Source organism: Typha angustifolia, chromosome 13 (assembly GCF_048772165.1).
Source record: "Typha angustifolia cultivar Huaian chromosome 13, ASM4877216v1, whole genome shotgun sequence".
Classification (NCBI taxonomy): Eukaryota; Viridiplantae; Streptophyta; class Magnoliopsida; order Poales; family Typhaceae; genus Typha; species Typha angustifolia.
Window position 1 is genome coordinate 5,421,728 of NC_133251.1, and position 12,906 is coordinate 5,434,633.

A 12,906-nucleotide genomic window follows, 5' to 3' on the forward strand; every position below is an offset into this window, starting at 1 on the left:
ACCGAGAAAGAAACAGAGGATTCTTCCATCACTCCATCTCACCAACATTTTTTGGAGTTAGAGAAGGAATGCTTGTAGTAGCAGTGATACTGAGCAGTCTTACTCCAACACGTCAACCTAACTGCGAAGAATGGACATGAGAAGAGAAAGCATGCTAACTTGCTAAGCAATGAACAGCATAGCAGGTGAAGACCTGTCACTTTGTGATACGAGTTTGATAGTTTTCTGAAATGTTAACTGAAACTCCTTGGATCAAATTTCCATCAAAGATACTCTCTACCCATGCAACAAGATTGCATATAAATCAAATTTCCATCAAAGATACTCTTGGTAACCTTTTGGGTCTGGTTGTAGCCTGGTCTAAATATAATTTGGACCCATGCATTACAACAGACATTTCACCTTTTCTCCCTTCTATACTATTAGCTGAATTGGAAATTTGCAAAGCATGTACAGAGAATTCAATCTAACAGTAATTGCAAAAGAGAATTCGGTATATCACTATATTATATAACGATTTCATAACAATCAGGTAACAGCCGTTTTCGCAGCACTATACAAATGTTATTGCGTACAAGTTGAATAGGGAACATCAATTTACAACACTGCAAAATTGACGTACATCATGATTCAGATAATGAGAATCATGCAGTAAGCCTGTTTTGGCAAATAGGAGAAAATTCTTTTTCCTTCGCGCCCAGTTGAAAATTTCCAGGAGCTAGAGAAAGAAGATGATGACCCTCTCAATTGGAGAGTGTTCGAGAAATTTAGTACTACTGTTTTCTTACAAAAGAAAATAATCAATCATGTGAAAGATCACATCAGCGCCATCTGAATTCAAGAAGTATGTCTTTACCTGCACAATACATTAAAAAGATTTATTCTTTGAGAAGCAGAATTTTCATAATGCAGATGCATACGCATTAATGCCTCAGAAATTTCTGGTCCATGATAGATGTCCGGATCTTGCTTTTAATAACAAATTGATGTGCTGGAAAGTTAGAGGACAACTTCAGCAATTTAAGGGGAAAAATTCTTGGTCAAATTGCTCCAAACAACCTAAATTGACACCGGGAAGAAGTGCCCCTTGAATGCTTCTGATGTGCTACATATCCCTTAACTAATATTGTGCATGAAACCCAAATAGGAAAAGGCAATGGAAATCTCAGTTAAGTTAAGCATTATTGAGAAGCATAATTAGGCATGCTTTTTCATGGGATAAGTGATGAGATCAAACCAAATCCACTTGATAATTTGAACAACTCAGATACCAGCTATCATACTGAACAGTAGAAAGAGAACAGGACGAGCACTACATAGAAATCTTAAGGGCCATGCTATACTAACACATCATAATAGCAGATTGTGATTGACACACTCAATCTGCACATAACTGCTAAATCTCAACTGATCTAAAATGTTTTAAAATAAGTCAATTAGCTGCCATGGTCATATTTTAACATGGTTTACAAAACACAGTAAGAGTTTTAAAATGCCTGTGAACATGAAAATGGTTTGATCCTAATTCCAACTGAAACAAATAAAATTAATTTGCTCTTTCAGATTTTAATCATAGCTGGAAGAAACAGAATTTTATTGCTACAAATGATAAAAAAAAAAACCTCGTTTGTTGGAAAACTAAGAAACAATTTCAATAAGCTACTTGGCAGCCAACTGCATCAACTTCTCTTCTCGTAAGAGGGAATTTCGTCTTGTCTATTCTAATGATATTCCTTACACATTTCCTTCATCTAATTCTACTTCATGGTTATGCGTAGTAATACACTAATAGTCTAATACTCCAACAGGACAAGTTTCAATCCAACATCTCCAACCCACAATTATCGTACCAAATTGTTAGACTTTGCTTTTAATAATCAATGAGTAAATATCATTAGTTATCTACGAATTTTCAATGATAGGAAGTTAGGAACTACTTTCAGTGTCAAATGTTATTCTCATTGACTTGATGACATTTTTCTGTATTAAATTTAACGCATACATTAACAAATTTAACAATATTTGTGTATCTATATCTATATACGTATATGTATAGATCTGAACTGGGATGGCTTTAGTGTTTGGTAACATAGTCACATAACAAACTTAGCTGTTGTGCCTTCTGTTGAGTACTTGAATGACTTCTCTAACCTTTCAAATTGATGATCATGATTTATGATTTTTTTTTTCTGGTTATAGTAAGTAAAATCATATTCCTCATTGCTTTACTTTATATATGTTCAAGAATTTTGATTCTTGCAAACATCCTTTTAAGTTAAGAATGATGATACTGATATTCCTTACTTTGTTTCATCTACATTATTACCTTATTAGTTCTAAATTCTCTAATTGGAACTGGATTCTGTGCTCTTTTAAAAAAGATGGGTTCTGGCATGAGGATAGAAGAATTAGCATTAGCATGTTGATTGGGGTATCACTATGTAACCAAGGACATGAAGGCAACAGTATAATCAATGTTGGATTAGCAAAATTTCACATTTACCATATTAGGGAACTGACAGGAGTTGGTAACAAACCTGAATAGTACTATGAGCAAAAACCCTTTGTTTACTTCTTCTGAAGCTGACATCTACTCTTTCCCATGGAACTCTGTTAAGACCTTTGATCATTGTCTCTACAATAAATAGATAAAATCAAAGTCAAAAGAAAATTCAGTTTGACTGACCAGTTTTATTATCCACAGATACAGGTAATATTGTTTACCATGAACCCATTTTAACTATGAAATTTGCAGCAGATGTCCACGTGGACTTGTAATTATCACATTAACTGAAGAACTTAAGGATAATGTTGCTCCATTGTTTCTTATACATAAATATAATTCAGGCAAGATTAGATTTGTTTGGACCAAGTTATAACATGCATCAAAATTTAGATACCATTCTACTCTAATTCCTAAACAACCTAGTTTGCTAACATTTGTAAATTATTGATTCAAACTGATGCAACATGATAAATCATTATGACCCAACCATGAGGGTGAACTCAGTCCTATTGAGTTCAATGCCTAGAGGTGGTCAAGGGCATTTATGTCATTTCCCTAGCTAGTTATCTATTTACTCTTGAGTTTATTTGCTAAATAGTTGCTATGTGGACTAGACCCTATGTTTGGTGTATTTACTTATGAGTCATTACTTATGTAGCTTAGTCATTACTTAGGTGAATGAGTCATTGCTTAGGTAGATTAATTGTTGCTTAGGTGGATTAGTCAGACTTGAGCCTATTCAATTTGGCAAACCAAGTCAAGTCTGCTACTCATAAAAATAACTGGATTTATGTTATGAACCTCTTTTGAAGCAAACCGATTCAACTCGCAACCACTTCAGAGCAGCAGCCAAGACGAAGCTTTCTAGAGATTTTACGAAGGATCTAGTCGTTGGATTGACCTAAGATTTGGACATTTTGTAAGTTTGGAAGTAAGCTTTTCAACAAATCTAATATCTCGGAAATCGGTTAGCTAGATAGTGAGATATAGATCAAACAGTGATCTCAGGTCGGAGATGACAGACAGCAAGGTGATCTCGAGAGGCCGTTTTGGGGATTCCGTGGATATAGGTAGTAGAAGGTATACTTAGGGAAGAAGGGAGAAGGAAGAAGGTGAGTTGTTCCTTAGGGTCAAGGGGGTGTGACCAGTCGATGAGATAGGCAGCAATGGCAACCCTAGGTCGGCTAAGGCTTGGAGGAGTCGAACAAGAGAGAAGAAGGAGAGGAAGGAGAGGAAGATAGATAAGCTAAAATTTCCAATAATCCAAGATGCCCAATTCGCACAAGTACTTGCACTTATATTCCTTTTTCTCCATTGCATCAAAGTAAAAGGGAGCTTCAGATTCTCAACAATCCAATGGTGCCAGCGTGACAAAGTCTACTTAGTCCTCATGGGATAATTGAAGAATGGCAATATTTATAGTCACAAAATGCACTTGAAATGAAGTAAAAAATCTTTCAAAAGAAAAGAACTACTCTTTCTTATTTGATACCATGTTATTTTGATCAAGAAGAATTAGATCATACATTAACTTTCAAGTCATAGGCTTTCTCCTCTGCAAACAATTGCCAACCTTTTTGAATTACTCAGGTTTCTTTCAGTATTTCCCATTCTCAGACACAAACTACCTAGGCATCTTATCATTCAAAAGGCAAACAGCATCCACTGCAAAATTGACTGTGAGAGCATTTATGGTTTGTAAGCACTCAAGATCTACTGGTCCTTATCATATTGAAGCTGCATATTTCGTGAGCATAGTTCAACCATTTATGGAGACCATCATGCACAAATCAAGCCCCTTCCATTGGGCACATTGGCAGACATCTACCAAATTAGGTGCAACATTTAGGCAGAGGCGCTCAAAAAGACCATGGGCCCGAAGCCCGTCCATGTCTAACCTGTTAAAATCAGGCCCAATTTGAGCCTGGCTCACCCGTTAGAGCCCGTCAATAATAGTCCATCCATTAAGGCATAGCCTGTCCATCCGCAGTTTACCTGACCCATGTCTATTATATTTAAATTCTTGACATTCCTATTTCAATTCCTTACATTTCTTTCTCTCGATCCACATTTTCATTCTTTTTTTTTCTAAAATAAAAGGAACCCTAACTGGATCTTATTCTCTTTCTAATAAGATTTTAAATCAATTGAAGATTACTCATCCATTGGGCCAGGCCAGGCCCGACTGTCTGCCTATAATTGGCCCACCAAACAACATGGGCATGGACTGGACTGGGAGAAAAAAATTTGAAATCGACCCAATCTCAGACTCAGTCCAAACATAATTCAGGACTGGACTGGACCAGACCTTGTCCAGACCCGAGCTCAATTTATCTGGATTAGGCCAAGCTCGACCCGGTCCATGAGTATCCCTATATTTAGGCAGATAGACTAACCCTGTGAAATTTTCAGCTAAATGTTTGAAAAAGTTGAGGAAGAAAATCTAACAAAAATGATGTGCGGTGAAAATTATTTTGAGGAAATTGATGCAACAATCTTCCATATCAGAGAGTTTCCAATCTTCGATTCGGCTCAAGCCTAAACTCTAAGGCATTATGCCAAGACGAATGGGGGAACCAAACGCTTGGTTATGGACCTATGGTCCTGTTGAAGAAAAGCTCTGAATCTTGCTTTTGAAAATTAGTAAAGAAGACTTCTAATCTAAAATTGAAAAAACTTCCAAAACTGCATGCATTCTGCAATCTTCTGATTGCTACCTGCAGGATGAATAGGATACATATATAATTGGCAATAAATTCTTGTGATTGTACTTTATAGAATCCTAACCCTCATACACTGCATATAAGCTATGTAAAGTATTAACTAATACTTCTTGTCAATCTTATAAGTTTTTATATCCTGGCAACACGCTCATGTGTTCTAAGCAATATATTAGGTGAGAACTTGCGTATCTCATGGGTAAATGTTGTTCCTAAATAAGTTCACAAGGAAAAACAAAGAGTACTTTTCCTGTTCTCAGATATTGGTTACTACCCATTGGTAACATGTAATACACTCCGGTTATCTCTAAACTTTTGAATCACTATATAACATTGCATATAAAGAAAGAAAAAGAAAAACTGAAGACAAAGTTAACCATTTGTGTCGTCTATCCTTACTTTGGTTCTCACAAAACAAAGATATGGATAAGTTCATACTCATAATAATTTCATGAAACAAATAAATCTTCCTATACAGATATTCAACAAAATAATTAAGAGGTGCATTCTAAAAAAAAGTATTTGAAGGACTTTTTCAGTGTACCACCTAATTTTAAAAACCATAATGAGGGGCAGAAAATTTTACCTTCCATTTCACTTGCACTTTTTGCTTGATATATCATTGTCTCTGTAAAGCTATCTTGCTGTGTATTAGCACTGTTTGGCTTCTCTACGTTAACAATATGTGGATATTTCTCATTCTTCATAAAATTTTCACGCTGCATTAGGGAATAATTTTAGGTGAGATGGCCATAAGATTCTAAAATTGCATGAAAGTTAAGTATACCTTTGGAAGCTCATGTTTACGACGAATTGAAGATGTCTTCCAGCCAACAATTACTGGTTGCAGTTAAGTCCTTCACTTACATGATAATGAAAAGTTGGTAAGAAGACATGAAATATCGAAAGTCTTCAATTGATACCATTTTGATCTTAAATATGTGTTATACATAACGATTACACACACAGGGCAACAAATTCTTTGTTAAATCTTTGGATAAAGATATAAGATTTTGTAGCCATTCAATACTCCTCGGGAAATGAAAAGCTCATCCTGAGGTGAAAGTAAATGATTTATTTCTCTTCACCTGAAGATAAGTTTTCTATGACGAAGATGCAATCAATTGCCATTAGGGTGTTAAAACTTTTCCAAAAGAGTTAATGTTGTGTGTTTGTGTGTGTGTGTCCATGTGTGAGTGTATATGTACTATGATTACCAGAAAGGATACAATCAGAGCAGGCATTTGCATAAGCTACATGGCGTTTGAAAGATTGCAGAGCAGACCTGCAGAAGAAAGAAAATAAATATCTGTATAATTTAAATGCAAAATCTCTAAGAAAGATTCATTGTAAACCGTATATGAAGCCATACATGAACCGAAGATCTCCACAGTCATTGAGCATCTGAAGGAGAAGAGGAGGCTTGCCCTCCTTATTGTCTTTAAGAAAAAGATGCTTGCCAGTTCTCCGTAGAATCCCACAAGTTCGATATGCTGCCTTTTCCAATGTAGAGAAGCCACCCAAAATTGGGATCTGCAAGTTAATTCCAAGGTTCTTCAATGAATATCAGTCATGGTTTGAAGATCCGCTTTTGATTCCCGAAAAATGAAATGTTCCAAAGTACCAATTCAGTTCTGGGAATTCAAAAGAGTTGCAAAAAAGTACTTGAAAATCACAAAAAATCAAGGAGAAAGAGGAGATAATTAGGAAACTGTCATAAGGAGACCAAAATTGTGGATCATACAACACTTCATAGTTATAATATGTTAGTAACTGTGTGGAGATGAGGCTCCAGTGTGAGCAATAGAGAGAGGGAGGGAAATATGTGTTGCATTGTTCAAGTGATTTGGGTTTGTGACAGATAGCAAATTATGAAGGAAAGTTGCCAAAGGGGCTTCACTGAGCTCCCGCCTTCGGTGCAACTTCCTCTTTGCGCAACTTTCCTTGTCTAGAGTTTCTCTTTTCTTCTTTTCTGACATGATCTGATAGCGTAGTTGTAAGAATCATCAGATTTCATAAGACAGCAATTTCGAGCAAAATTTTCATCTGTCTGTGTTGTTTCAAGTATAGTTAGACTAATAATGAAATGAATAAGTATAACTAGTAAGAAAGACTAGAGAAAAAATATATATAGGCATGTACATACATACACATAAACATGTTGAAAATTGAAATGACCTGCTTGTGAAATCTTGAACCAAGGTGTGGTGTTGCAAAAGTAATAAAGTTCATTGGCTCCAATCCAGCAATTTTGCCTTCAAATTTTTTATTGATAGATTGAGTTTCATGTGCATTAAAATCCCTCTCATTGTTGTCTGCAGAAGGAGCCCCGGGGACATCTTTTTCATATAATAAACCAATGGCATATCTTGCAATCAAACCACCTAGTGAATGTCCAACAAAGGAGATCCTCCGAAGCTCAGGCTTATCTGTGATGAATGACATTACCTGTATACACATGGTTATTAAATCAAATGATCTGTCACAAATAATAAGACCTATAGTCCATTCACTACATCAAAAGATCAAAGTAAACCGCATCAGCACAATGTAAAATAAGCTTCCAGTGACAATTGGTGGAATCATAAAAAATAAACCCTCAATATTATGCATGATTTACTAAATAATAGTTATCAACTATAAAATGAGGAATATTTGTGTCTACCTCCTTTGCTAATCTTTCCCCCATTATGTCAATTCCATCTAAAGTTTTGGTTGCAGTATTACATGCACTACCTGTAGAATATAAGATGGCTTAGGTCAAATTCCATTGATAGAAAAGAAAAAGGAAATCGTAGAATCAAATGCATAACCCCTGGTGGAAAGTTATGACCTTTTTTTTCTTAATCCAAACTTTAATTTTGTTCAAGAACATTGGTGCATATTGAAATGGAAAGTTGGATTCTTTGGTTGGCAACACTTAAAAATCAACTCACCTTATCTCCCAACATAAAAATCTTGCTACTTTCCAATTGAAGAAGAATGAGAGTGAAGTACTTATGGCCTTTACACAAATGATGGCACAAAAATGAATTGCAATTACTGAGGTCAAAAGGAGCTCTTGACCACATTCTTTGACCAGAAGCACTAGAGTTATTTTTGAGAACCCGTTAAATAATCTATTTTATTCAGTAGTATATCCATAGGAGATTATATCTGTTCATGTTACCATTTTACAACTATTTACGTTCTGCAGATTTGGTGCTTCTGGTTTCTCAGTCCTGCTTTTCCTATAACTATGTATGCGTCTTTCTCTGAAACAAGACCAACAGTCTTAATTTGTAGCACAAGACCCAACAGTCTGAGCTTTAATGTTGTCAAAGCCACTCTTATCAGAAGAAAACTACCAATATTCGATCATTCCAGTAAGAAAGTCGTATCATACTATTGTTGAATATTTGTACTTAAAAACAAATCTTATACTTCTACAGTGATTATCTTTAAATTCACTCTTGAGAGAACTCACAAACTTTGATCTATTATATCTAGCTAACTAGATGGCACTAGTCTGACAAAGCGTCAGCATATGATTGAGAACTTTCTGACAATAACGCATTTTAGGTCATAGAGATTATCCCACAATTACTAAATCAACCAACTGAATCGAGAATCTCCTGTTTAAGATTATTTATGAGAAATGTGAAAGTCTGAGAAGACTCACAAAGCACAATAACATCTTCAGGGTACTTCTTGAGAAACTGCTTCTTAGCAAATCTCCAGTTTTCCGCACTGCACACAAAGAGAAAGATTACGTCTAAGTTTAAAGAGAATAGGAAGGCCCATGTTAGTCATGGCAGCACACTATGGCAAAGATGCAGAATTAATTGATGAAAAAAAAAACAAATTTCACCTTCCTATTTCTGTTATGTAGCATGGAAGAACAAGCCAAGAGAATGAAATATTTCCTCAAGAACCAAGTTTTCTTGTTTCAAAATCAAACTTTTAGATTAGCATGATCAATAACAAGGATAATAAGACCTTGAAATCAAGTATAAATGGTCAAGTGTCTCTGCAATAATACTTGAAGATTTATAATTACAATGGGTTCATTAAATCCCGTTGGATGTCCATCTTAACAAATATGTACACTACTTGAGCTATTCACAGCTAAGCATGCACGAAGTTTAGTGTTCAAAACCAAAAGAAAAATTGCAGAGTGCAGTCACTGCATGTACCAACACTAGCCCAACGTCATGAAATATTAACCCAATGCTAGTTAAATTCAGATGGAATCCTCATAAGTTGGGGACCAACCAGAAAATAATTACTGACCTTTTACCTCAAATGTCCAGCAAAACAGAATAATACCAAATAAAAGGCAGTGGAGTAGAAAGGTAATTAATTTATCAAGATCCTCGGACACCAAAGACACGAGTTTTATTGATCCCACTAGGTGATCATAGCTAGCACAGTTGAATCCAAATAATACTTCTTGAACATTTCAAGTTCTTTAACAGTTAGGAAACAAAATCTCGCAAACGTAACCAAGAAGACCAAAGAGTATCTGCATTTCAGATTACTGCATAAGTAGCACAGCAATGCACCCAAATAACCACAAAAAGAGAGAACAAAAAATCAAACTAGAAACCGGGATAGACAGGCACACCTTCCGATGATCCCGTTGACCGTTACTACCAAATGCGACGGAGTCCTCCTCTCGCCGGATCCAACGCCGCCGTCTCCGCCGGCAGAAGCCGCCGGTTCGTCGGCGGCCTTGAAGCAACTGAGTCGCCGGAGGTATTTGGTGGTCTTCCTCCCCTTCTTTCCGCCATCTTCCACCATCGCCATCTCCAAGCTTCCAAATATTTCTCCCTCCTCTCCGTCTATTAGAAGGTTTAGATGAATGCATGTGGGTGGAGGTGATTAGGGTTTAATAATGGAGGTGGGCGATCGAAGTTTCCAGTGTGGCGCGCGGGTTTCAAGTTTCAACCCTTCTCGATCGCTGACTTCGAATCAACTTCTCTTTTTTTTCTTTCCTTTTTTCTTCTAATTTATTTACTTATTCAAGATTAGTTGGCGCCTTGGCGGTCTCCTGCGGACTGTTGAGCAGGGCTGTAGGAGACATCGGAGGTTTTGACTTTTGACATCGAACATCGTTTCTCACATTAAGATTCGTGCAAGTCGATCGGACGGATGCCGTGAGGCACGTGCCAAATGAGAAAAAGGAGTCGTGAGTAACATAATAATAATATTATTATTATTATTTCTTTTTGCCAAGTGTGACAATATTTTATTTTTTAAATTAATTACTTTTTCACCACTGAGCTATCGCTCTTTTTTTTTTCTTCCATAATGATTCATTGAAATTTTTTTAATACATAATAATCCTTTAAACTATTAAAAATATCTCACTTGACCCATTCTATTAGAGGATCGTTATGTACCAATAAAAAGTTCATTGCGTACCAAAAAAAAATTAAGGAGTTATTATAAAAGAGAATAATAGTTTAGGAGAAAAAAGAGGAAGTATTCTTTGTTTTTTTTTAGCCAAAAGAAAATTTTAATAAACAAAATAAGGAAGGCTAAAAGTTACAAATTAGTTTCGTTAGAAATATTATGTATTTAATATGAATATTTTATTAACTTTGAGCTCAGATTTAAGTTGGAGTCCATACATTATTAATGATAGAATTAAGAAGATCTCAAAAAGTATTTTAATATCATATATTCACTTATTAAAATAATGAAGAGAAGTGAATAAAAATTAGCTTTTAAAATATCGTGACAACGAAAAAAAAAATAAGTTTAATATAAGAAATATTAATATGGTATATAAATGTCAAATTTTTTATGAGCTATTTTTACCCACCGCTATCTTCAATCTTGACCGTGGTGCCCTTTCCTTCTCCATCTGCTTGCTCTGGCTCGTTCTCTTGCGCTTCCTCATCAACTTAGCCAGTAATGTTATTCCCTTCATCATCACTATGAGTGATGACTCCTCCTTTACCTCTGCCTATCGCCTTGCTGTCATTCCGATCTTGGCATTGTGTATTTTGTGAGAGTTTACCTTATTTATTTTTTATTTTTTATTTTGTCTTGATGAAAGGTTTTGTGAGATGTGATCTTTTATCTCATATATCTAACTCAAGATTCTCCTCCTATGTTTCTATAGGGGTCATTTTGTATTTCTTTTTTTTTTAAGTGAGTGTTTTCGTGTTTGATGTTTTGCTTTATCAACAGTGATATCTAAATTTTAGATCAAATTTAGGGCTTACGGCAACCAAAATTATTGGCCCACGTGTAAAATTAGCAGTGGGTAATGTCCATTAATAAAAGACCTCTTCTCTAAAGTCTAAACCATTTATTAATTGACCTCCAGTCTATTTCTAGAAGTCCTTCTGCCATTATGTAATGTAACAACGATATAAAGGAGATAAGACATAATTGATGATTTATTTGGACTGCTACGTGATAAGAAATTTGAAAAATAAAAGATAAAAAAAGAAGAAGAAGAAGAAGAAGAAGAAGAAGAAGAAGAGGAGTGGAAAAACACGGTCTAATGTTAACACCAACCATACTATTTTATTTAAATAAATTATATATATATATATATATAATATAAATTATATATATATATATATATATATATTGTATGTATACACTTAAAAAATCTCTAAATTAATATTTATATATTATTTGATATCTTCCCCGTTACTTTTTAAATTATGTCTCAATGATGTTTTAATAGATAAAAAGATAAAAATGCTCTTAACTAAAATGAATCCATGAAAATTAAAATAAAGATATTTTTTGTCTTAAGTTGTTCAAAATTTATCAGTGGTTCCCTAACCAGGTTAAATAATAAATATATATATAATTTAATATTTTTTAGATTGACCTTAATTTTATCTTAATATGATATAAATTTATTAATTTTATATCTTATTAATCCTCTCTCATCTCTCTCATTTCTCGCGCATCAGCCAACTGTATCAAGTTGTAGCAATTTGTTATGCCTTAAGGAATTATTAGTCTCCAAATTTTCCCTAAAATTTAAAAATAAAAAGTATATATATATATATATATATTAACTATTTTGGCAGCCAATCACAGGCTGCTATGTTCCACCTTCGAGATATATCTGGATCCAATTCCTAGGGTGGATTTTAGAACACATGCATAATCCTGATTCAATATAGACGGCTACAAGAGGATTAGATCCTAAAAGTCAACTGATTTTTTTTTAATAAAAAATCAAATGTTTTATAAGATCCTAATGTGACCTTTTCAAGTCGAGAATTACTATGGAATCTAATTCCATGATACATTTCTATGCAAGGTAAAAAAATAATACAAGTAAAAGTCAACTGTTTTGTGGCTGCTGGGATTCGAGCCCAGGTCTCTACGGCCACAACGTAGAATTCTTACCACTAAACTACAGCCACATTTGTTACTTGTATTTGTTCAACTTAATAACTATATATTTGGAATATTCTATGAATTTTCTATCGAAAACTAGTTATAATGTCTAATTTGAAAGAGTTAAGATTTTAGTGATAATTATGATATATTTGAAAAAAAAATTATGTAAAAAACCCACGACTTTAACATTGTCTACATCATGTAGTAAAAAGGTTTATATGCATTAAGAATCAGGAAATATGTGTTGTTTAATGTTCGTTTATTTGAAAGTTGAAACAGTACTGAATGCTGCATGCACCATAGAGATAAAGGTATATC

At 34.6% G+C, this 12,906-nt stretch overlaps 1 protein-coding gene and 1 non-coding gene across 2 annotated transcripts; both read right to left on the bottom strand.

Annotated features, from left to right (window-relative positions):
- Positions 1–472: 472 nt before the first annotated feature.
- Positions 473–10,175, bottom strand: LOC140773017 (lipid droplet phospholipase 1-like). The gene is made up of 10 exons (XM_073115326.1): positions 9,833–10,175; positions 8,888–8,955; positions 7,892–7,962; positions 7,405–7,674; positions 6,599–6,759; positions 6,456–6,511; positions 6,014–6,066; positions 5,813–5,945; positions 2,538–2,635; positions 473–856 (listed from the first exon to the last, which is right to left on the bottom strand). The coding sequence occupies exons 1-10, from the start codon at positions 10,012–10,014 to the stop codon at positions 785–787; spliced, it is 1,164 nt and encodes a 387-aa protein (XP_072971427.1). The 5' UTR covers positions 10,015–10,175; the 3' UTR covers positions 473–784.
- Positions 10,176–12,539: 2,364 nt separating this feature from the next.
- Positions 12,540–12,611, bottom strand: TRNAH-GUG (transfer RNA histidin (anticodon GUG)). The gene has a single exon. It is a non-coding gene; the product is annotated as a tRNA-His (tRNA).
- Between the last annotated feature and the right edge of the window lie 295 nt (positions 12,612–12,906).